Raw genomic sequence first — 21565 nt, 5'->3', positions numbered from 1 at the left:
GCTGTGAGGGGTGAAGCGGGTAGGTATCAGGCGGCAGCCAGACCAGAGGTGCGGGTGGGGGTAGGGCAGTGGGGTGGGGCCGGGAGGATCCCGGTGAGCAAGGGGGAGGGTGGTGGGAAGTGAGGTCCCAGAGGGGTGGGGTGGGGCCCAAGGGTTTTACCCCCTGTGAGCACGGAGCCTACGCCACCCGTGGGTGGGGGGGCAGGGTCTGATGGGGTCCGAGAAGGATGACGCCGACTGTCCCCCGAGGGTCGGGGAGTGGGGTGGGGCAGGGGGCCGGGTCGGAGGGCCACCCAGGAGCTCAGACCGGTGGTGGTTGGGCGAAGGGGAAGCCCGGGATGCCGCGTGTGATCCGAGGGAGTTCCTGAGGGCTTGGAAGGAGGGCTGGACGTGCCCGCGTGTCACCGGGAGGGGCGGGCTGCGGGACACCGGGCGGCCCCCCATCCCCTGTGACCTCCCCGCAGGCCACGGGGAGCAACACGTCGCTGGAGGGCAGCCGCAGCAGCTCGGCGGGCAGCCTGCAGACCACGCTGGAGGACAGCCTGACCCTGAGCGACAGCCCGCGACGCGCCCTGGGGCCGCCCGCGCCCGCCTCGGGGCTCCGCGCCGGCCCGTCGCCAGCCGCCCGCCGTCGCCCGAGCCTGCGGGGCCAGGGCCAGTTCAGCCTGAGCGGGCTGCGGGCGCATCAGCGCAGCCACAGCAGCGGGGGCTCCACCAGCCCGGGCTGCACCCTGCACGACTCCATGGACCCGTCGGACGAGGAGGGCGCGGGCGGCCGGGCCGGCGGGGGCGCGGGCAGCGAGCACTCGGAGACGCTCAGCAGCCTTTCGCTCACCTCCCTCTTCGGGCCGCCGCCCCCGCCGCCCGGCCTCCCGCCCGCGCGCAGGTTCAGCAGTACCAGCAGCCTGGCCGCCGGCCCCGGCCGCCCCCGCGCCGCCGCCCGGCCCCAAGGCCTGGCCCGCAGCCCCTCCTGGGCCGCCGATCGCCGCAAGGACCCGCCGTGCCAGGCCGATCCGGCCGCCGCCCGGGGCCCCTGGGCGCCCGAGCCGCAGCCGCCGCCGGGGGAGCCACAGCCCGGGGACGCCGCGAGCCAGGGGAGGAGATGAGGGCCGCCGCCCGCCCGCCCCGTCTCACCTTCTTTACCTCAGGAGCCAGGGGCAGACAGCAATACTTCGTCCGCGACCTGGCCGCCGCGCCGAGCCGCCGGGGCTGGGGGAGGAGCAGGGTTCGGGTTGCCGAGGCTCAGATGGGCTCAGCGTGGTCCTGCCCGTGCATATACGTGTATACATATGCATATACATAGAGACAGACATATATATTTATTTATTTTTTCTACTGAGAGCTTATGACTTCCAGAAAGTGCTAAAGTTGGGGAGTGTGGGTCCGGGCCCAGACGGGGCTTTCGCCTGATGTTTGGGACCCAGGCCAGACCCACTCCAGGGCAGAAGGTCCTGCCGGGGCGTTGGCAGCCGTGATTTCTGGCGTCTCCCCTGGGCTGAGAGTAGCTTGGAGAGGGCTCTCAGGCCTCCGAGGGCCCCGTGGCCAGGGAGACAGGCCCAGAAGAAGAGGTGGGATTCAGGGTGCATTTTTTTCCTTTAAAGAAGAAACGCTGCTAAGATCCCACCCGTCCACGTGTTGGGGTGTCTGTCTTGTTCCCGAGCGTCTAGTTGCTGTGACAGTCTTTTGTAGATGCCCCAGGGCACACAAACTCTCTTAGTCAACCATTTAGGTGTCTTTCTTTAGAAAAACCAGGGGTGAGTAGTCGTGTTTTTTTAGGGCAGGGGTGGGGGGAAGGGCATCTCCAAGGCTGGGCAGGGGCCTCTGCCTCAGGTGAGGTCCTTGGTCTGGGTGACTTTGCCCCAAGGAGGCTGAGGGCAGCAAGGCTGCAGGAGGGAGAGGACAGGTAGAGGCATTAAGTAGATGAGATGCTTCAAGGTCAAGGGAACCCGCCTGGTCTGTGCTGGTCGGGCTGCCCCTGGGGCTTTTGGGCTCGGGCAGTCAGTGGCTGGTTACTTATTGCCTTTTATCCCCCAGGTGGTCCCTGAGCCACGGCCATTCCAGGAGGTTGTACCGCCCCCTCCCCTCACAACCCCCTGTCCCCTGAGCTACTCTGCTGCCCCTCTCCCCACCCTCCATGGAGTTCAGGGTGAAGCAGATCTGACAGGATTCTAAGCAGGGGTGACGCCCAGCCTGACACCTGGAGACCACATCCTCCCCCCTCCCGCTGCTTGTCTCTGGGTCTCTGTCTCATACCCATCACCCCCACTTTCCCAAAGCTGCAGTGCTTCCCAAATGGGTCACGGACGGGTATTTTTTTATTTGACTAGTTATGCATTTATTTTAGTATTTATTAGAAAAATAACAGTACACTGACCCCATGATTTCACAGACATATTGCTGAGGTCAAGGCTAGTTTCTGAGCAGTGAACGGACTTGAAGTCAGTCTGAAGAAGGTTGGGAAGTGGTGGTGGAATGGTCTGCGGACACGCAGGGGTCATGGGGTGGGAAAGGCTGGGACCCACTGTGCTTCAGGAATAACCAGGCCCTTTGCCTGTGTGAGATCGTCTCAGTGGCTTCAGCTGGGCCCCGCTGAGGAGCCCTTGACCTTGTTCCCAAACCCTGACCTTAAAGAGTCTGGCTTTGGGCTGGGCTGCGAGTTGTGGGGAGGGTCTGCTTGACGGGCTCTGGGTGTCTTCTGGGCAGCGTCGGGCCCCCTGGGGCCTGGGTATCGTGCACAGGGAGAGGGCAATGTGGCCTGCAAAGCCTTTCCCCCAGAGCTGGTGGGGGGAAGTGTTGCCAGGCCCACTTTACACCTGAGGAAACCAAGGCCCAGGGAGGTGAAGGGGCCACCCCAGGATCCCCCGGGGCCTCGGGCACCTGAGTACCTGGAACGTGAAACAGTGACCCTGAATTTCAGAGCAGGTGGATTCAGAAGCCATAGCCTGGCGGCGCGCCTCTTGCAGGGGGGCGCGTTGAGACTTGGCTTTGCCCCTGAGCTTCTGGAGCCCCCCTCTCCTCGCCCAGAAGGGCGGTGGTGGGCAGTCCTCTTCGAGGGGTCGCTATGAGGACACACAAGGCGATGCCCAGACGCTGTGCTCCCTCCCAGGACGGGAGCCTCCAGAGTGGGAGGCTGGCTGGGCCTGGGGTCGTGTCCCCTCCTGCCCCCAGTGGCCTGTTGGCTGGTGAGGGAGGCCGGGCCCAAGTCCCAAGCCGCCTGCCTGCCCCAGAGAGCCTTGCGCTGGCTGCCTTTGCCATGCCCATGGCTTCATCACGGGGTGGGGGGGGGGCGCTCGTGCGTCTGGGGAAGAGGAGGGCTCGGGCAGCCTGCCCGGCTCTGCCTCGCCCTCCCTCCCAGCTCCATGCTGGCCCCAGCCATCGAGGTGGAGGAGAGGCCACGCACACAGTGGCTGCGCACGGCAGCATGTTCCTGGAGGGACGTGTGTGCCGGGGGCCGGAAGGTGGCCAGTGGGACCTGAGAGGACCGTGTGGAGGGTGGGTTGGCATCCAAGGGGATGGCATGTGACACTGGTCAGCGGCTTCCGTCTTCTGGGCTCAGGTGTCATCCTGTTTACTCTGCATGGTGGCCCTGAGCCGTGTGCACTGCTGCTCCAGGCACAGACCAGGGAAGTGACTTTCTCGGTGACTTTCTTGGTGTCACCGGGTTATAAGTGGCTGGGCAGGGAACACATCCCGGGCGAGTCTGACACAGAGCCATCCTTTTACCCTGAACTGAGTGACCCCAGAACCAGCAGACACGTGGGAAGAGTGACCCAGGCATCGCCTGAGCGATGGTGTGAGGGCTGGACAGAGCAGGGTGTGTCTGGAGGTGGGCATAGCTGAACACGAAGCATAGAAGTTTTGCCTGAGGGAGTTGTGGGAGATGGGGCTGGCTCCTGGAGGGTCCCAAATGCTGACCCCAGGCACTTGGCCTTTTTCCTGGGAGCTACAGGCGATGGGGGACCAGGGAAGCTGTGATTGGCCAGGAAAACCCCAAATGACTAAGGGTTGGGTGAATAGCCCCTCGGCCCTCCCTGATCCTGTGGCCTGTCCATCACAAAAGCACAAACCTACCCTAACCCACATGGCCTGGCCCTGCGGAGAGTGAGGACCCTGGTGCTGGACACCCCAAGCTGTCTGTTTGCAGGCTTCTGCAGCGTGGTGGCTGGTGGGCCCCTCAACACCTGTACAAAGGGACCCAAGACCAGATGGGGCATAGTCTACCCAGCCAGACCCCTTTCCTGTCCCCTGCCGGGCCTCCTCCTGCACCAGGCAGCCCCCTAAAAGTGGACTACGTGTGCACAGTATCAACCTGTCTGCCCCCCAAATCTTCCCACTGGAGCTTTCTGTTTCCAGGGCCACCTCTGGCCCCCTTTGCTGCGCTGTGTAAGGGCTTGGGTTCTTAGAAGCCGCTGTTTAGCCCAGGTACACATACTCTTTTTGTCTCTGTGCAATAATCAGTGTTCCTGGCAGAGCCCGGGCCGTGCTGGGGTTTAGGGAGGAGACAGAGGCCACCTCCTCCTGGAAGCCCTCGACCCAGCCCTGCTGCTGTGACTATCGCACTCCCAGTCGCTGTACAGTTTCTATGGTGTGAATAAACTTCCCTCCTAGTTGCTGATGGCGCTGGTACCTGCTGGCCCAGATGGCCCGGGATAGAGAAACCAAGCGGCAGCCGCCACCAGTGCTGTTTTGAATAAAACCCAGAAGCTTATTTCAGAATTTCTCCATGTGTCTGTGCTGTTCTTTCCCCAGTGGGGTGGGTGTAGAGTTGGGGGGCTTCCCAGTGGGTGGGGTGATGATGTGTTCATCATGCCCAGGTTGTGGGGCCTGGGGTGTCTGTGACTTAGAGACACCCATGAAAGTGTCCTCTCATGGCCGGGGTAAGGGTTGGGGACTTGCTGGGCTGGGCGAGGAAGCAGGGCCTGGCTCTTGCACTCTGGTTCTGTAGCTAAGATGCTGGACCTGGGTGAGAGGGTCACAGAGAGTAATAGTCTACTCACCTGGCACTGTTGCCTGAAATCATACGATGGGTATTTTCAGGACTGTTTTGGCTGCAAAGGACAAAAACCCGACTCAAATGAAACTGAGAATAAAAAAAAGAAAGAGCCAGAAGAGAGGAAAGGAAGGGACGGTGGAAAGTGAGAAACAAGAAGGAAATAACTTAGAGGCTCAAGTAGCTAAAAAGTCCAGAGGTGGCATTGCCTTCAGGTGCAGTTGGATCAAGAGCTCCAGCTATGTCGCTAGGATGAAGCCTTCTCCACCTCTCGGTTCTGCTTCCTTCTGCATTTGCTTCCCTCCTCTCCTAGTGGCCACCAGCAGCCTTGGCTTTGGGCCTGTCTGCCTATCCCCAGATGAAAGAGAGCTCCTCTCCCTGACAGTCTGGCAAAGTTCACGGAATCTTATAGGTTGACCGGGGTACGTGCCATGCTCTGATTGACCAGGTCTGAACTCTGGGATCCAGGGATGGGGGCGACCTACCTGCATCACGGCCTGAGAGCCCGGTAGGGAGGAGCTGTCAAGGAGCACCTATGTGCGCTTGTTGGAAGGAGGGGATGAGGGCTGGGCAGGCAGCCAAACCTCACCTCGGGCTAAGCTCCCTGCAGCTTCGTCCCTGGGAAGAGCGCTCTCATTGCCGCCCTTCAGATGAGACCAGGGGCCCAGAGAGGTCCAGAGACTGGTCACCTGGACGTCAACAAGCTGTGGGAGCAGAAGAGCCAAGTTGGTGGCTAGAGGGCCTGCCTGGTCCCCACCAGCCTTTGCTGGGCCTCCCATCCCCCCAGTGTGCGCTGTCTTTCCTCAGGGGCTGACCGGGCTCTCGGCATGGCCAAGGGAGGGACACAGGGATGTCGCGTGTGACCTCCAACACTGCACCTCCCTCTCTGAGGCCCCACCCACTCTGGAGAACAAGGTAAGCTGAGGTCACCGCACAGACAGGCCTGTAACCCTGGCCCTGCGTGATCCTGTCCGCTCGCCCATGCTTTCCCCGTTTCTGCTCTGTGATCCCTTTCTGGTGGGCCCTGCAGCCCTGGGAGGAAACAGAGAAATCACCGCAGCTGTCTAGGCCTCTCTGCATGGTGCCCACGTGGACGCTCCCAGCCGCCGGCTGTGATGCTCGGAGTGCCAAGTCTTCCCTGCTCCGGGTGTCTAGAGGGGCCTTTCTACCTGGGCGTCGGCCTCACGGTAGACAGAGCGGTGGGGGCAGGGAGAGAGGCGACACCTGGTGAGGGTGCTGTGCACGCGCTGTGTGCACGTGTGCCGGCCACGGGGCTGCCCCTGCTCCTGGACGGCCTGCCTCTGTCCAGAGAGGGGTGTTACCCTCATTTTCAGCTGAGGAAACTGAGGCAAGCAGCCTGTCCACAGAGCAGGCCACGTGCAGGTTCAGGCCCCAGCCTGAGCCTCATTCATCACCTGTGAGACCTGGTCTAGCTGCCCAGCCTAGGACCTCATGGCTGAAGGGTGCAGCAAGCCCTGGCTCCCTGGGGAGGGCCCCTGCTCCAGCCCCACCTCTCCCAGCCCCTTGAGGCAGACCTGCTGGGCTCCACGTGTCCAAAATCTCTAGATCGCTGTCCCCAGACACCTATCCCTCCCTGGAAGGCTGGGTGTCAGCCTGGGCTCCTCCCTTACCAGGGACCCTGGCCTGAATTGGGCCCACCTCACCCTTGCTTCCCTCCTGCTCCCAGGCCCAATCTCCTCCTCAGCCAAACACCTTCGTCCCCTCCCAGCCCTCCCTGCTGACCCCCAGGGCCACGTCCCTCAGCCCCGCAGCTCACCCTGCTGAGCCCTGTGGAGGCAGCTGTCACTAGGACCATCCCTCCTTCTGGAACTCTCTCCTCCCTCCCAGCCCCCAGCCTGTCCCTGCCTCCTGGTTCTCACAGGAGCCTTGGGGCCAGGCCCCTCCTCGTCACCCTTTCCAGGCCTCGTCAGTCTCTCTCACTCTGCAGACCACCCATGTGCTGCCAACCCCACGCCTCTTCCCCAGTGTCCTATAGGACGAGGCCCACCCTCTTGACCCCCCTGTTCCCTTTCTCCCCATCCCTTGGCTTATCTTACTTATCACTTCAGGTCTCAGCTCAAACGTCACTTCCTCCAGGAAGGCTTCCTGGCTGCCCCATGTCTTTGCCCCCCAGCTTCCACTTCTCCTCCACACCAACGCTTTTCCCCAATGTCCTTGTCTGTTTCCTGAGCCCCCATCACACTGCATCAGTGGGAGGACTGCAACCATGGTCCCTTCTCCCAGCCCAGAGCCTGGTGCCTGGTTGAGCCTCAGCACATGTCAGCTATATGTCTATGTTTTGGAAGCAGAAGGGATTTTCAAGACTAACTAAGCCCTTCCCTCATTTCTCTACCTGAGGAAACTGAGGCCCAGAGAGGCGGCATGGCATGCGCCAGGTCACACAGGGAGACGGTGCCAGGGGTGACGGTGACCCGCACCGCTCCTTCGATGGCCGGGGAGCTAGCGTCCAGCTCTGCCCTTGAGGCTGGGGTGCGGGTGAGGGGCCCTGGGGAGCAGAGCCGTGCTGTGTTTTCCTGCCCCTTACCCGTTTATAATGGGATTAAAAGCAAGCTGCTGTCAAGGAGAGAGGCTGACTTAAAAAAAAAAAAACCCAGAACATTTTAAGAGAATGAAAAACTTCGGCCATCAGCACTTTTTATTTAGACCTGAATTCATGAATTTTAACCAAATAAACACTGGCATGTTAGGTACTAATATATGGACGATTATGCAAAACCACTATTACGACTGTAGTGAGACTTAGATTCTGACCTGGAGGTGGTGTTCCAGGAGGGACGCATCCTCTGGTTTCCAGTGCTGTGACCTCGGATTGCCGTTGCCATGGTAACGGGGCTGCCCTAGGAGTCTGTGGATAGGAGGCTGGTCCTGTGGGGAGGGGCGGCCAGCCCGGGCTGGGCTGGGCTGGTACAGACCTCCAGGCCCCACCTGCGGGCTGGGCTCGGTCAGCTCTGTCCTCTGGGCAGCCCTGAGCCTCACAGGAAAGGGGACAAGTCACCAGCGGGAGGGGTGCGGTATGAAAAATCAGCAAGTGCATAGTGCCCCAACGTCACCCACATCTTCTCACTCCCCTCCCTATGGCTTCTCACTTTCACCTTTCAATAGATGTTTGTTGAGCACCTATTATGCGCTAGGCCTGTGATAGGTGCTGGGGATACAGCATGGATGGGTCTGCATCTCAGAGGGGGAGACAGAAAATAGACAGCGAACAGACACATGAGTGGGGTTGTTTTAGAGCCTGCGAGGGCCAAGAAGGCTATGGCCAGGTGGTCGGGGAGGCCTCTCTGGGGAGGAGTCCTTTGAGCCAGGGCCTGAAGGACAAGAGGTAGACAGCCATGCAATGCATTGGCCACCCCTCAGAGAGTCAGGCTGCCAGATAAAATCCAGGACACACGGTTAAATTTGAGTATCACCTAAACCACGAATAATTTTTTAGTGCAAGTATGTCCCATACAATATTGGGGACGTATTTACACTAAAGTTATCTGTGGTTTGTCTGAAGTTCAGATTCTTTTCTTTAAGTTCAGATTCTTAATTGTTAAATCTGCCGAGCCTATCAGAGCGATGAGGTGACTTGCCCAGGTCCAGAGCGGTGGAGCTGGGCCCACACCCTGCCCGGTGGCCTGCCACCCTGCCCTGCTCCTCCTGGAAGCCTGCTTGCAGCCTCTCTGCCAGTCTCGACCTTGCAATCTGTTCTCACTGTGAGCCCTCTGAGCCCACCTCTGCCTGCCCCACCCAGTTCCATGGCTCGCTGCCCGGAGGCCTGCTGGCGCTCTGGTCCTCGCCCTCCGACCACTATGATGACCGCACAACCTCCCTGCCCTTCACTTGGTCATTGTTCCCCAGCCTTCAAGCCCCAACTCGGGAGTCACTGCCTACAGAAACCTTCCTGCAACTCCAGGTGGTCTCCACCCTCTAAAAACTATCAGCTCTTCACTTTTTAAAAAAATTAGCTATGTATTTTTTGTGTGTATGGTAAAATATACATAACATAAAATTTACCATTTTAACCATTTCTTTTTTCATCATAACCATTTTTTTTTTTTTTTTTGGCGGTGCGCGGGCCTCTCACTGTTGTGGCCTCTCCCGTTGCGGAGCACAGGCTCCGGACGCGCAGGCTCAGCGGCCATGGCTCACGGGCCCAGCCACTCCGCAGCATGTGGGATCTTCCCAGACCGGGGCACGAACCCGTGTCACCTGCATCGGCAGGCGGACTCTCAACCACTGCGCCACCAGGGAAGCCTATTGTAACCATTTTTAAACGTGCAGTTCAGGGGCATTAACATTCACTGGGTTGTGCAACCATCACCACCATCCATCTCCAGAATTTTTTTATCATCCCAAACTGGAACTCTGTGCCCACTCCCCCTCCCCCTCCTCCCAGCCCCCCGCACCCATCATTCTTCCTTCCACGAAGCTGACCACTCCAGGTCGCTCATATAAGTGGAATCGTACAGTATTGGTCTTCTTGTGACTGCCTTATTTCACTGAGCATAATGTCTTCAAGGCTCATCTGTGTGTCAGAATCTCCTTCCTTTTAAAGGCTGAATCATATTCCATTGTACAGATACAGAACACTTTGTTTATTTGCTGTTGGACATCTGGGTTGTTTCCACCTCTGGCTGTTATGAATAGCGCTACTGTGAACATGGGTGCACAAACATCTCTCCTTTCTCCTGGGCGCAAATCTAGGAGTGGAATTGCTGTGCCGTCTAGTGATCTTGTGTTAAATTTTTTGAGGAACTGCCGTGCTGTTTTCCACAACAGCCGTACCATTTTACTGCCCCCTCCGCTCCCCGCTTTTGTGTGAGGCTTGGCTAACGTTTGGATATATTATCTATAGATTCTGCCTCTCCTTTCCCATCTTCGTTTCCTTTCCTCTCTTTTTAGCACACTCTGGCCTCCTGGCCTCAGGGGAGGTGAGCGGCTTAGATGAGTGTTCTCAAGACTTCCTGACTTTTATTTCCAAAACACAAAGGAGAACTTGGAGAGTCTGGGGAGGGAGGAGGAGAGAGCTCCCAGCCAGGAGGCGGAGGGGTGGGAGTGGGGGTGGGGAGGGGGCGTTGCCCCGCTGCTCCAGCAGAGAGTCCTGAGCTCTGCTCCGCTGGGACTGGGGTCTGACCCCAGGAGGGGTGGCCGTGTGGAGCACCTGCCCGGCCGAAGCATCCCAGGGCCACACGCGGCTCACAAGCTCCGGGGGAGGGGGAGGGGTCTCTAAGGCCTGGACACCGCTGAGGCAAATCCCTGGGTGGGGACAACGCCCAAGGACACAGAAGTGGCATTTCGGGCCTTTCTGAGCTCCTGGGCAGGGAAGCCTCCCTCCACACACGTTGCACTGACCCGTCCATCTGTCCGGTGTGTGTGGGTTTGCAGTGCCCTCCCGGCTGTGCCCTCTCCCAGGGTCAGGTCTGATCTCCTCCCGAACAGCTGCCTGGGGTCCCTGTGCCCCGCCGGGGCCAGGCTGGCAGCTCCTGGGGTCTCCTCAGCTATGATCCAGATGTAAGGTCCTGAGGATAAGGCTTCTGGGTCTCCCCCGGGCAATGAAGGGCACTGGGAGGAAGGTCTCCCCCCGTGCTGCTGCCGACAGCCCCGTTCACTCAGTTTCAGCCCGTTAGCGTGGGCCTTCCAGCCTCACGTCCTGGTCCCTCTGTCTTCTCTGCTGCTCTCCCTCCCTCTCTGCCCCTCTCTGTGTATTGTCTCTGCCTGTCTCTCTGTCCATCTCTGTCTCTCTGTCTTGTCCTATTTCCCTCCATCTCTGGTTCTCTGCTGACTTCCTGCCCGTTTCCCCCTCATATTTGCAATAATAGAAAGTACATCACCGGCCAAGCGGCCACCCCAGGCCCTCTGTGTTCACCGTCTGTGGCGGGAGGATGCTGTGGTCACCACATGGGTTGAGGGCTGAGTCACGGCCTGGACCTGATTCTGTGCTCTTTCCTCCTCACGTGGTGCATTTTGAGTGTGCTCTCGCCTCCTGAGTCTCAGGTGATGGGAAGGGCGCTTAGGTCAGCGTCCCTGTCCTGCCACTGAGTGACCATGGCCCAGAGTCATGCTTCTTGGGCAAATCAGGGGACAGCCTGCCATGCTGGTGCTGAAAATGGCCAGCACCGTCCCCAAGGAAAGGAGAGCCACCAGAACTTGTCAGCTAAATGCAGAGCTGGGGGAGTTCTCATCACCACCCCAGGGCACCCCATGCTACATGCTCCCCGAAGGGGTATTCCGCACCAGACGCTCCTTCCAGGAGGACGGAGAGGCAAAAGTCAGGAGCTCAAGGCCCCAGTCAGCTTTGGGACAAGAACGAGGCCACCTGCAGCCATGGAGACAAGCATCTTCCACCCAGGAGGCCACGCCAAGGGACACAGGCACCATCACCGTGGTCATCTCTGGGAGCCAGAGGGGCATTTAGAGAAAGAGCGGCCAGGAGGGCCATTCCCAGCTGGTGATGGGCAGGCCCTGGGTGTCTTGCCCAAGGGTGCTGTGGCGGCAGCTTCTCAGATGGCTCTCAGTGACCCTGCCTCCTGGTACTCATGCCCTCGTACAGTCCCCACCCCTTGAGTGTGGGCTGGACCTAGTGACTTCCTTCTAATGGATAGAATATGGCAAAAGCGATGGATGTCACTTCTTTTAATTAATTAATTAATTATTTTTTGACTGTGTTGGGTCTACCTTGCTGCGCGCAGCTTTCTCTAGTTGCAGTGAGTGGAGGCCACTCTTCCTTGCGATGCCCAGGCTTCTCATTGAGGTGGCTTCTCTTGTTGTGGAGCACGGGCTCTAGGCACATGGGCTTCAGTAGTTGTGGCATGTGGGCTCAGTAGTTGTGGCTCGCGGGCTCTAAAGTGCAGGCTCAGGAGTTGTGGTGCACGGGCTTAGTTGCTCCACGGCATGTGGGATCTTCTTGGACCAGGGCTTGAGCCCATGTCCCCTGCGTTGGCAGGAGGATTCTTAACCGCTACGCCACCAGGGAAGTCCAGGATGTCACTCTGAGAGCAGTCGGCAAAAAGTCTGGCTTCCATCGTTCTTGCCCTCTCTTGACCCTTTACCTCCGTGCTCTGATGGAAACTGGCTGCTATGCTGTGGGCTGCCCTGTGCGAGGCCCACGTGACGAGGGATAGAAAGATGCCACTCTCAGGCCAATATCCGGGGGGACGAGGCCCTGAGTCCAACAACCTCCAAGGCACCGAGCCTGCTGACCCCCACTCCAGTGAGCTTGGAAGCTGACCTCCCTCAGCGGAGCCTGGAGATGAGACTGCAGCCCCAGCCAGTGTGTGGATTGCAGCCTTAGGGGACCCCAAGCCAGAGGGTCTAGCTAAGCCGTGTCCAGGTTGCCATCCCACAGAAACTGAAATCTTAGGTGGTGGTGTTTTAAGCTGCTAAATTTTGGACTAATTTGTTACACAGCCACAGATAACTGGTACAAGTACATACTATACTGTGTTATGAAATCATGTCCTGTATTATGTGAAATTTTACAACAGGAAGATTAACCTATAGTGGAAATCACATCAGAACAGTGGTTGCCTCCTTGGAGTAGGGGCAGGACTGCCTGAAAAGAGGCGTGAAGAAACTTTCTGGGGTGATAATCCTGTCTTTTATTCTGATACAAGTTTGTGTTACACGTTTATATGCAAATGACTTTTAAGGTTTGTGCATTTCATTGTATGTAAATTTCACCTCTCAAACAGTTAACTATGAAGCATTTAAGGGGAATTGGACTGATATCAACTTACTTTGAAATGCATCAAAAAATAAGATGGATTGATGGATGGATATTGCTAAGGCAAGTATTATGAAATGTAAACGGTAGAATTCTACTGTTATCGTATCTGGGTGTTCACTAAAAAGTCTTTCAACTTATCTGTGTGTTTGAAATTTTCATGATAAAATGTTAAAAAAAATCACTCATTTAGCAAATACAGAGTACTTAATGGGAGAAAATGAGAATAATAGCATTGTGGCCTGGACACTAATTCTAATCCAGGTTTATCATGTTAGGCATTTGATGAGGCTCTTTCACATGTGTTATCTCATTCTTAGGGCCAGTGCACAGGAAGCAGTGATGATTCCCAGTGTATAGATGGGGAAACCAAGGCACATGGGAGTGTCTCCATCAAGGTCATGCAGCAAGGAAGCCACAGAGCTGGGAAATCCCCGGGTCCGAGTACTCAGGAGGTTTGCGCTGTGCCAGCCTAGAAGTGTCACGCCCTTCTGGGCCTCAGTTTCCTAGTCTCTGAAGTGGAGATGGAAACTGCTACCTCAGGTGAGATCAGGTCACTGTGGCCATGTTTCTCAAGGGCAGCTCCGCACAGGTTCGGTGTTGTAGCCACGAGAAGCTGTGGAATGCACTGTGAGACCCTTCAGTGCGTGAACTTCTCCTCTGTGGCCCTGCTTCCTCCACCAGGGATGGCGCACAGTAGGTAGCTCAGGACAGGGAGATGCATCCTTCCTTAGAGGCTGGCCTCCTCTCCTCTGCGGCTCCCACATTCGGCCGGGGATTTCTGGAGCCTCACTCCCACGTGGTCAGATCCCACAGGGGATGTGACTTGCTGTAGAGGTGATGATGCCTCACAGCGCCAGGGCTCCATGGCGCCTTCATCCCCATCCCTCCCTTCACAAGGAGGGAGGCCGCTCAGTCCATCTGGAGCCCTGGCCTGAGAGGAAGCCTCCAAGCCCCTACTTCTGAAAGTATCAAGGGGCACAGGAAGTGCCCCTCAAATGCCTACAAAGCCCACATTTTGTCTTGGGCTTTGCCCACGCCCTTCCCCACCTGAAATCCCTCCCGGCCTTCTCTGACCCCCCCATCTGCCTCTCACCCCGGAATCGTGTTAGTTGTTACATGTCCTGTGTCCCCACATGCTTCTGCAAGCAGGGACAGAGGTGGAGCTGGGGGTCTGGGCACAGAGCGCCGGATGCCGGCTGAGCGCTTCCATGCGGCCCTTCACTCTCATGGCAGCCTGGTGAAGAGGATGCTATTATTCCCACATCTGTGGACAAGGAGATGGAAGCTCAGAAAGGTGAAGTGACCAGCCCAGGGCCCTCCACCAGTCGGGGGCAGCACAGGGATTCCAGCTCTGACCAACCCGCACCGAGGTCTGTGTTATTTCCGGCTGGCTCCACAGGGTTTAAGATGTAAGTGAAAATGAACTACACTTCCCAGTTGTCTGTGGGCTTCTGAGTATTCTTTTTTAAAAAAATTAATTAATTAACTTTTGGTTGGGTTGAGTCTTTGTTGCTGTGTGTGGGCTTTCTCTAGTTATGGCGAGCAGGGGGGCTACTCTTCGTTGCGGTGCGTGGGCTTCTCATTGCGGTGGCTTCTCTTGTTGCGGAGCACAGGGTCTAGGCGCACGGGCTTCAGTAGTTGTGGCTCACAGGCTCAGTAGTTGTGGCTTGCGGTCTCTGGAGCACAGGCTCAGTAGTTGTGGCTCATGGGGGCTTAGTTGCTCCGCGTCATGTGGGATCCTCCCGGACCAGGGCTCGAACCCGTGTCCCCTGCATTGGCAGGCGGATTCTTAACCACTGTGCCACCAGGGAAGTCTCTCCTGAGTATTCTTAACAGCTAGTTACTGGGTTCACCTGTGCTCACAGCTTTCCCACTGCTCTTTAACCCTAAAAGCCCAGAGGCTCTACGCCAAGGTGGGGTAAGCAGAGAAGGAAGGAGCAGAGGAGGAGCGCTTTCCTCTGGAATGCAGGGCAGTGACCAAAATAGTGCCCATCAAGGTCGGAGGGCTGGCCCAGGCTGCAGGATATGGGGGGGGTTGACAGGGATGCCCTGGGCTGATGGCGACCCTTTGCACCCCATTCCCACAGGGCCTTCACCTGCAGCAACAGATGTTCCGGCCTCCTCTTCCCTCTGGAATTTATGACCTGTGGAGCTCGGGATGGGAGGGGAGTAGAGATGATGGGTTTTTAAGTGGCATTTTGTTTCCCAGGAGCCTGGCCTCCCCGTGGCCGCGGAGTGAACCTGAGCAGGTGCAGCCCAGTGACCATCGATCTCCTGAGGCAACTTTGCAGCCCCGGGGCGAGTATGCGGGGCTTCTCTGCCTGCTAAACTCTTCTGGGAGCGAGGCCAGGCCGGGCGTCCCTGCCGTCACCCCCTCCCGTTCCGGCAATTCCCCCAGGTGTGGGGTGCGCTCAGACATTTTATTTTGGGTGGGTGGGAGTCAGGCCCAGGATGGAGGTGGGGAGGCCGGCACGACATTCCAGAGCAAAGTGCAGAATTCTCAGCCTGTCCCTCAAGGCTTTTCCCAGACTGGGCCATCTTCCCCGAACCTCTGGCTGGGATCCCATCCTCTGGGACATGTCAGGGTTCGCATCGTATATGAGTCTGAATCCCCTGCGAGACCCACCAGGAACTGAAAGACAAGGGCTGCCCCTCCGTGTCTGGTGCACAGGAAGCTCTCGAGACTGTGGTTTGGTTGAGAAGGCTGAGAGGCAGGGGAGAGAGAGAAAGAGAAGGGAATTGAGAGACTGATTTTAAGAACTCAGCTTGCATGACTGTGGGAGGTGGCAAATCCCAAATCCCAAGGGCAGGTGAAAGCTCAGGCAGGATGTCCGTGTTCTAGTCCTGAGGCAGAGTCCCTTTTTCTCTGGAAAGCCTCAGGTTTTGCTCTTAAGGCCTTTAATAGATTGGATGAGGCCGCCCACATCATGGAGGGCCAACTCCTTTACTCAAAGTCAGCCGATTGTAAATGTCATCACACCCACAAAGTACCTTCAGAGCAACACCTACACAGTGTTTGACCAAGTGTCTGGGCACCATGGCCCAGCCAGCTTGACACATAAAATCGACTTGTGTTCTTATTGGCTGGGGGGCTATGGACACTGCTGTTACCAGCAGCTGGGAGGGGGAGAGGAGGGGTGTGTGTGTGTTGGTTCCCAGCGGGGGGCCCTTCCTTGTCCCTCCAGGCTGTGAGCCGTCCAGTAGCCCATGGGGGTCCATGGGCTATTGGGGTCCAGATGGGGTCCAGTAGCCCCATCCCCTGGCCTGATGTCTCACTGTAGACGCTATCCCGACAATGTCACCAGCTGACCAATCAAGGTGTCATTAGGGCTGTGGAAACAAGGTTTTCCTGCCCAGGGTGGCCTCGAAGTCCTGCTGGCTCTGGGCCACGTGTCCACCTCCAGAGCATGCCCAGGCCCCTCCCTGCTAGGTGGGCTGTGCTGCCCTCTGGAATCTTGCCTGTTTGGATCAGGGAGAGGCCTGCCTGATTCTCTGTCTCCAGAGACCTGGACCACAGGGTCCCTGTGACAGGCGCTGCCCAGCCAGGCCCTGGAATCTCAGTCTGAATGGGCCACTGCCTGAGTCATCACAGCCCCTCAGTCCACTACGACCATCATCTTCTTGTCCCAGGCTTGCCTGTATCTGCATCTGTGTCCCCAATACACAGGAGCTCCTCAAGGGCAGGGCCACGCCTGGGACTCAGTGGCCAGCGCAGGGCGTGGCACAGAGCCGTGACAAGGCAGGGAAGGGAAGGGAAGGGGGATCTTTCTCAAACCATAGTCCCATCTGCAGCTCCAGTGAGCCCCTCAGGCTCTGTGACCCATTGTCCTTCCTCCTGAGAGCCAGGCCAGATAAATACCCTTGAAGCCCCTAAGGCGTGAAAGGATTATGTGGGTGATACTAAACTGTGGGACAATTCTAAATGAGACTTTAATTCTGGCAAATGGTGGACCAGTGGAAGGAACGCTAGCTGCTGTCACAGATAAACCCCTAAGTCCCAGGGGCTTTTTTCCTGTTCATCTAACATCTGAAATGGTAGGCAGTTCTCCTTCAAGCAGTGATCCGGGATGCAGGCCCATCCATCCTGTGGTTCTGCCATCTGCCGCTGTGCATCGTGTGGGAGGCTTTCATGAGCCTGACCTGGAAATGGTCCCACTGGACGTGTCACCATGCTTAGCTGCAAGGGGGGCTGGGGATGTGGTCTAGGTGTGAGCCCCAAAGGAAGAAGAAATGGTTTGGTGAACAGTATCTGTTCTGCTATAGTCAGATCCCCTGGGCATTGCGGGGACACTCTTGGTATAATAACACCTAAAAATGCAGGTTCAGTTACCACAAACTTCTTCATACAATGCACAGCTAAGTTTGCAAGAAGGTAAGGGAAATTCCTGAGAGCCAGTAATGATGCTGGAGCTGACACCAGAACAAGAAGCAAATGTCAGCTGACCTTTGGATGCCCTGAGGCGTTTGCTAACAGGAGCCTAGAACTTTGGGTTTTAACTGCAATGCAGACACTATCTTACCTAGAGCTCATGAGAGCTTGGGAGTGGGAAGTGAGATCCTCGTCTCAAGCTGGGACACTCGAAGATGGTACCCTCAGCATAAGGGTGGGCTATAAAAACCAACCTTCTGGCAAAGAAAGATAACAAGGACATTCATTTGTCCCGGGCTCTGCAATGAATGAGGATAAAAAGATTCCTTCCTGAGAACGTGTCAATTTAGCCTGAACTTCACTAGCATTTGGGGTTCTAATTTGTGAGATCAGCGGTCCAGAAAACCTCAAGCCAAGAAATTAACCTACAGTGGTGTTGGGTGGATAAAACCGGTGCACGTGGCCAGAGCACACCCACGTCTTCTGAGTCCTCCTGGGTGCCTACAGAATATCATCAGGCCACAGTGTCAAATTGCAAAACACATGAGAAAACAATCCATGATGAGTCAGAGCCGGCAGAAACCATGCATGCAAAACTAGATGAAAAGATTTCCTCTAGTTTTGAATGATCAGAACTAGAATAAAGATAAGTATAGAGCTGATTCACTTTGTTATACAGCAGAAACTAACACAACACTGCAAAGCAATTATACTCCAGTAAAGATGTTAAGAAAAAAATAAGTTAACAACGTTTCAAGAAGAATTGAGAACACAGACAAGGGGGGGAAAAGGCTAAAAAAGTGATCAGAGAGATATGAAGAAGAGCCACATAGAACTTCTAGAAATGAAAAACGTAATACCTGAAACACAGAACTCCACAGATGGGAGGAATAGCAAGTAGACCCAGTTCAGGAGGGAATCAGTGAACTAGAGATGGAGCAGAAGCAATTATCGGAATGCGTAACGCGGGACAGAGGGAAAGACTGAAACTGTGAGATGGAGGCTAAGACGAAAAGGCTGGGGTGAGAAATAAATGCACAGCTACTTGGGGGGCCAGAGGGAGAGAACAAAGAACAGGAGAGGGAGGCATTACTCAAAGAGGCGATGGCTGAGGATTTTCCAGAACTGATAAAAGTCATGAATTTCAGTTCAGGGCACACAATAAACCCTAAGCAAGGGATTAAAAAAAAAAACACACTTGGACCCGTCACAGTGATGCAGAATAGCAAGGAGCTCTCACAAGAAGCCGAGAGAAGAGAAAATGAGCCACCTGTGAATGGCAGTTCGATGGAAGGCAAACTCCTTAACGGCAGTGAGAGAGGCTAGGAGCCTGGAAACCAATATCATCAAAGACTAAAACACGGGTCAATTAATTGTCCGCCTGGAACCTGTAACACGTAAACATATCTCTCAAGAACAGGACGAAGACATCTTCAGAGAAAGCCAAGAGGGGCACAGTGGTCCTTCACGAGACCCGCTTCTAAAGGAAGGTGATTCCTGAAGGAAGGAGGGCCCCGGGGGCAGGCGCGCGGGGCAAAGAGATGGTCCATGTGTGGGAAAGCCTGAAGTTACACTGACTTTGTGGAGCAATCCTAATACTGTCTAATTTGGGGGATAAAACAGATAAAATGTCCAAGATTCTGGTACTTCCGGATGACGATTTTGATGCTCTTTGGAGAAATACTAAATATCAAATTCTTTGAGAAATGTTTGCTGTTTGCCCGTACCCCAGGTGCACACTTTGTTGACCTGCAGGATGATTCAGCACCTGGACAGGAGCCCGGAAAACGCTTTCAGGCCCCAAACTCTTGGCCAAAGGAGAGAGTTCCCAGGATCTGGTTCCCTCGGTGCTGGTCTTCCCACGGCCCAGCCCAGTGGTTCTCACCTGAATCACCTGGAGGGCTTTTTACCATCTGTGTCTGATTCGGCCTGAGAATCTACATTTCTAAAATTCCCAGGTGCTGCTGGGCTCAGACTCCAGTTTGAGAATCACTAGTCTAATAATCCCAAGTCTCTCTGGTCTGTTGCAGGGTTAACACCCCTCCTCCAGGAAGCCTTCCAGAATGCACACACACCTCATGAAGCAAGGACTGCATCTTCATCATTACCGCTGAATTTTTTTTTTTTTTTTTTTTTGCGGTACGCGGGCCTCTCACTGCTGTGGCCGCTCCCGTTGCGGAGCACAGGCTCCGGATGCGCAGGCTCAGCAGCCATGGCTCACGGGCCCAGCCGCTCCACGGACGTGGGATCTTCCCAGACGAACCCGTGTCCCCTGCATCGGCAGGCAGACTCTCAACCACTGCGCCACCAGGGAAGCCCTACCGCTGCATTTTCATCATTTGCCTGCTCAAAACAGAGCAGATGCTCAATCAGGTTTCTTTGAACTGCTCACTATATAAACTTAAAGGGTATATTCTGGCCAGTGGGTCTTTGAATGGGGGTTCAAGTCAAAGATAGAGAAGGCTGGGACTTGTCCCCACCAAGAAATCACTGACACACATACACACACACAACTCATACATACACACCATGCACACACCCTACACACACACACACACACACACACACACACACACACACCATTTCCCTTCACCAGAGTTGCCGTACCTCCTCTGCCCCTCAGCAGGTCTTCTTGAGTGCCCACTGTGTGCCGGGCCTGGCACTGGACTCTGTTGGTCCTGCTGCCCCTCCCAGGGCTCCCCAGGGCCTATAGCCTTGTGGCTTTTTCTAAATACAAGGTCACTGGCTCTGGGATGCTTCTTACTGTGCGTCCTCCAGTTACCGCTTCATTCTCCACCCTGAAGGCCACGTCCCTTAGGGATTGGTTCAGAGTCCTGAGAAGTCCTCGCTCCTCCCCGCCACTGAAGCTGTCAGTGCCTGTCAGGGGGGTGAGGTGGAACGCCACGGGCAATTGATCCCAACAAGCTCAAGACGTCCCGGTTCCAGGAGAAGGCCCTGCTGACAGGAGAGGCAGCGCCAGGCTGCGGGCGGACTCCTGCGGGAGCAGCTGTGGGCCCTCACCTGGTGGGGCGGGAGGGAGGACAGGGCTGGGCACGTGGGCGCAGCAGTCCCTCTCCTGGAGGGGCTGGAGGTCTGGGTGGGTGCTGCCCTGAGAGGCGCCCAGAGGACTCAGGGCTTGGAGGGGGCAGTGGGGGCCGCTGGGGATGTCCAGGTGGCTGATTTCTGAGGTCAGACGGATGGCCTGTCCCGGGGCCAAGAAATGAGTCCCGTTGCAAACCTCTGAAGGGCACGAACCAAACGTGGAGGAAGAGAAGCTTTATACAGAGCCGTTCAGGAGAGTAATGGGTTGAAAGTGAGCCGACTTCAGGAAAGATATCTTGGCTGTGACATCTGTCTGGGCTGAAGCTGGCTGTGGCAGGGAGAGGATCCTGGGGCATCTACCGCAGCGGGCGTGGGAGGGGCCCGGGGCCCTGGGGAGGCCACTTCTCCAGACGCACACTTGGCTGTGCGACGGCCCTCCTCCTGGAGCACCTCATCTCGAGGCGGGTCAGACCTGGCCTGCGTCCCCCGCCTGAGCAGGGGAGGGTCACAGCTCTGGGGCTGCCTGGGGCCAGGAGGGGATGGGGGCCCAAAGAGTGACAGCTTTCTGACAGGAAAGCTTGGTGTGGCCTGGGCCCTCTGCTCTGCCCGTGGGGGACCAGGCAGGCATCAGCTGGGGGGGCCCGGGTCACCCGGCAGCGTGGAGATTCAGACACCAAGCAGGCTCGTGTCAGAGCCCAGCTTTCTGTTTAGGGGAGCTGGACCTATGGGGACCGTGGCACGTGGCCATGTCCCTGGGAGCAGAGCGTTTCCAAAGACTCTCAGCCGCATCCCGGAGCCTGGGGGAGCGTCTACACCCTGGAGCTCACTCACAGCTCCCCCGACCCGGTCCCCAGGCTGCCACCCCTCCTTCCACGCGGGACCACGTACCAAGGCGGTTCCGGCCCTGGGGGACACCCATGACGCAGGCTCCGATGCAGCGCCCAGGCTGCGCTGTGTGGGGCGGGGGTGCCCTCGGGGACCCCAGGAGGGGACGGCAGGCCTGGGGTGCGGAGGGGGAGCCCTCCCTCACGCCCAGCCCCCAGCACGCCTGCTGGGGAGGCAGGAACTAGTTCTCCCCTTCTGCAAATGAGAAGGCTGCCGTGAGGCCTCGCCTACCTGGGTTCCTCAGCTGCTGAGTGCAGATAGGGTTCGACCCCTGACTTCCACGATGCGCGAGGCCACGCATCTTGCACTGTCATGAGGCCAGTTGCTTCACCACCCCCGGTCTGTCCTAGAAGGAGTCAGGGCCTGATACCCACTTGCACAGGGGTCCAGCCTGGCCCTTGGTGGGGGCCCCTGAGCACCAGCGTGGGCTGTTTACCTGGGTCCCGATGAGGCCACCGGGCCGTGGAGCAGGGGTGTCCTCCTCATGCAAAACGATTGGTCCCCACGGTCCCCACACCCTGGCAGCAACTTGCTTTGACGTCTGCCT

At 57.0% G+C, this 21565-nt stretch overlaps 1 protein-coding gene across 1 annotated transcript in view; it reads left to right on the top strand.

The window, feature by feature from the left end:
- Positions 1-4716, top strand: part of CACNA1I (calcium voltage-gated channel subunit alpha1 I) — a 54162-nt gene extending 49446 nt beyond the window's left edge. Inside the window, exon 34 of the mRNA XM_032646159.1 lies at positions 465-4716. Within this exon, the coding sequence (XP_032502050.1) occupies positions 465-1106 (642 nt within the window). The 3' untranslated portion in view covers positions 1107-4716. The remainder of the gene's footprint in view (positions 1-464) is intronic.
- Positions 4717-21565: the final 16849 nt, after the last annotated feature.

This window comes from Phocoena sinus, chromosome 10 (assembly GCF_008692025.1).
Source record: "Phocoena sinus isolate mPhoSin1 chromosome 10, mPhoSin1.pri, whole genome shotgun sequence".
In the NCBI taxonomy this organism is placed as follows: domain Eukaryota; kingdom Metazoa; phylum Chordata; class Mammalia; order Artiodactyla; family Phocoenidae; genus Phocoena; species Phocoena sinus.
This window is presented reverse-complemented; position numbering and strand designations above follow the sequence as displayed.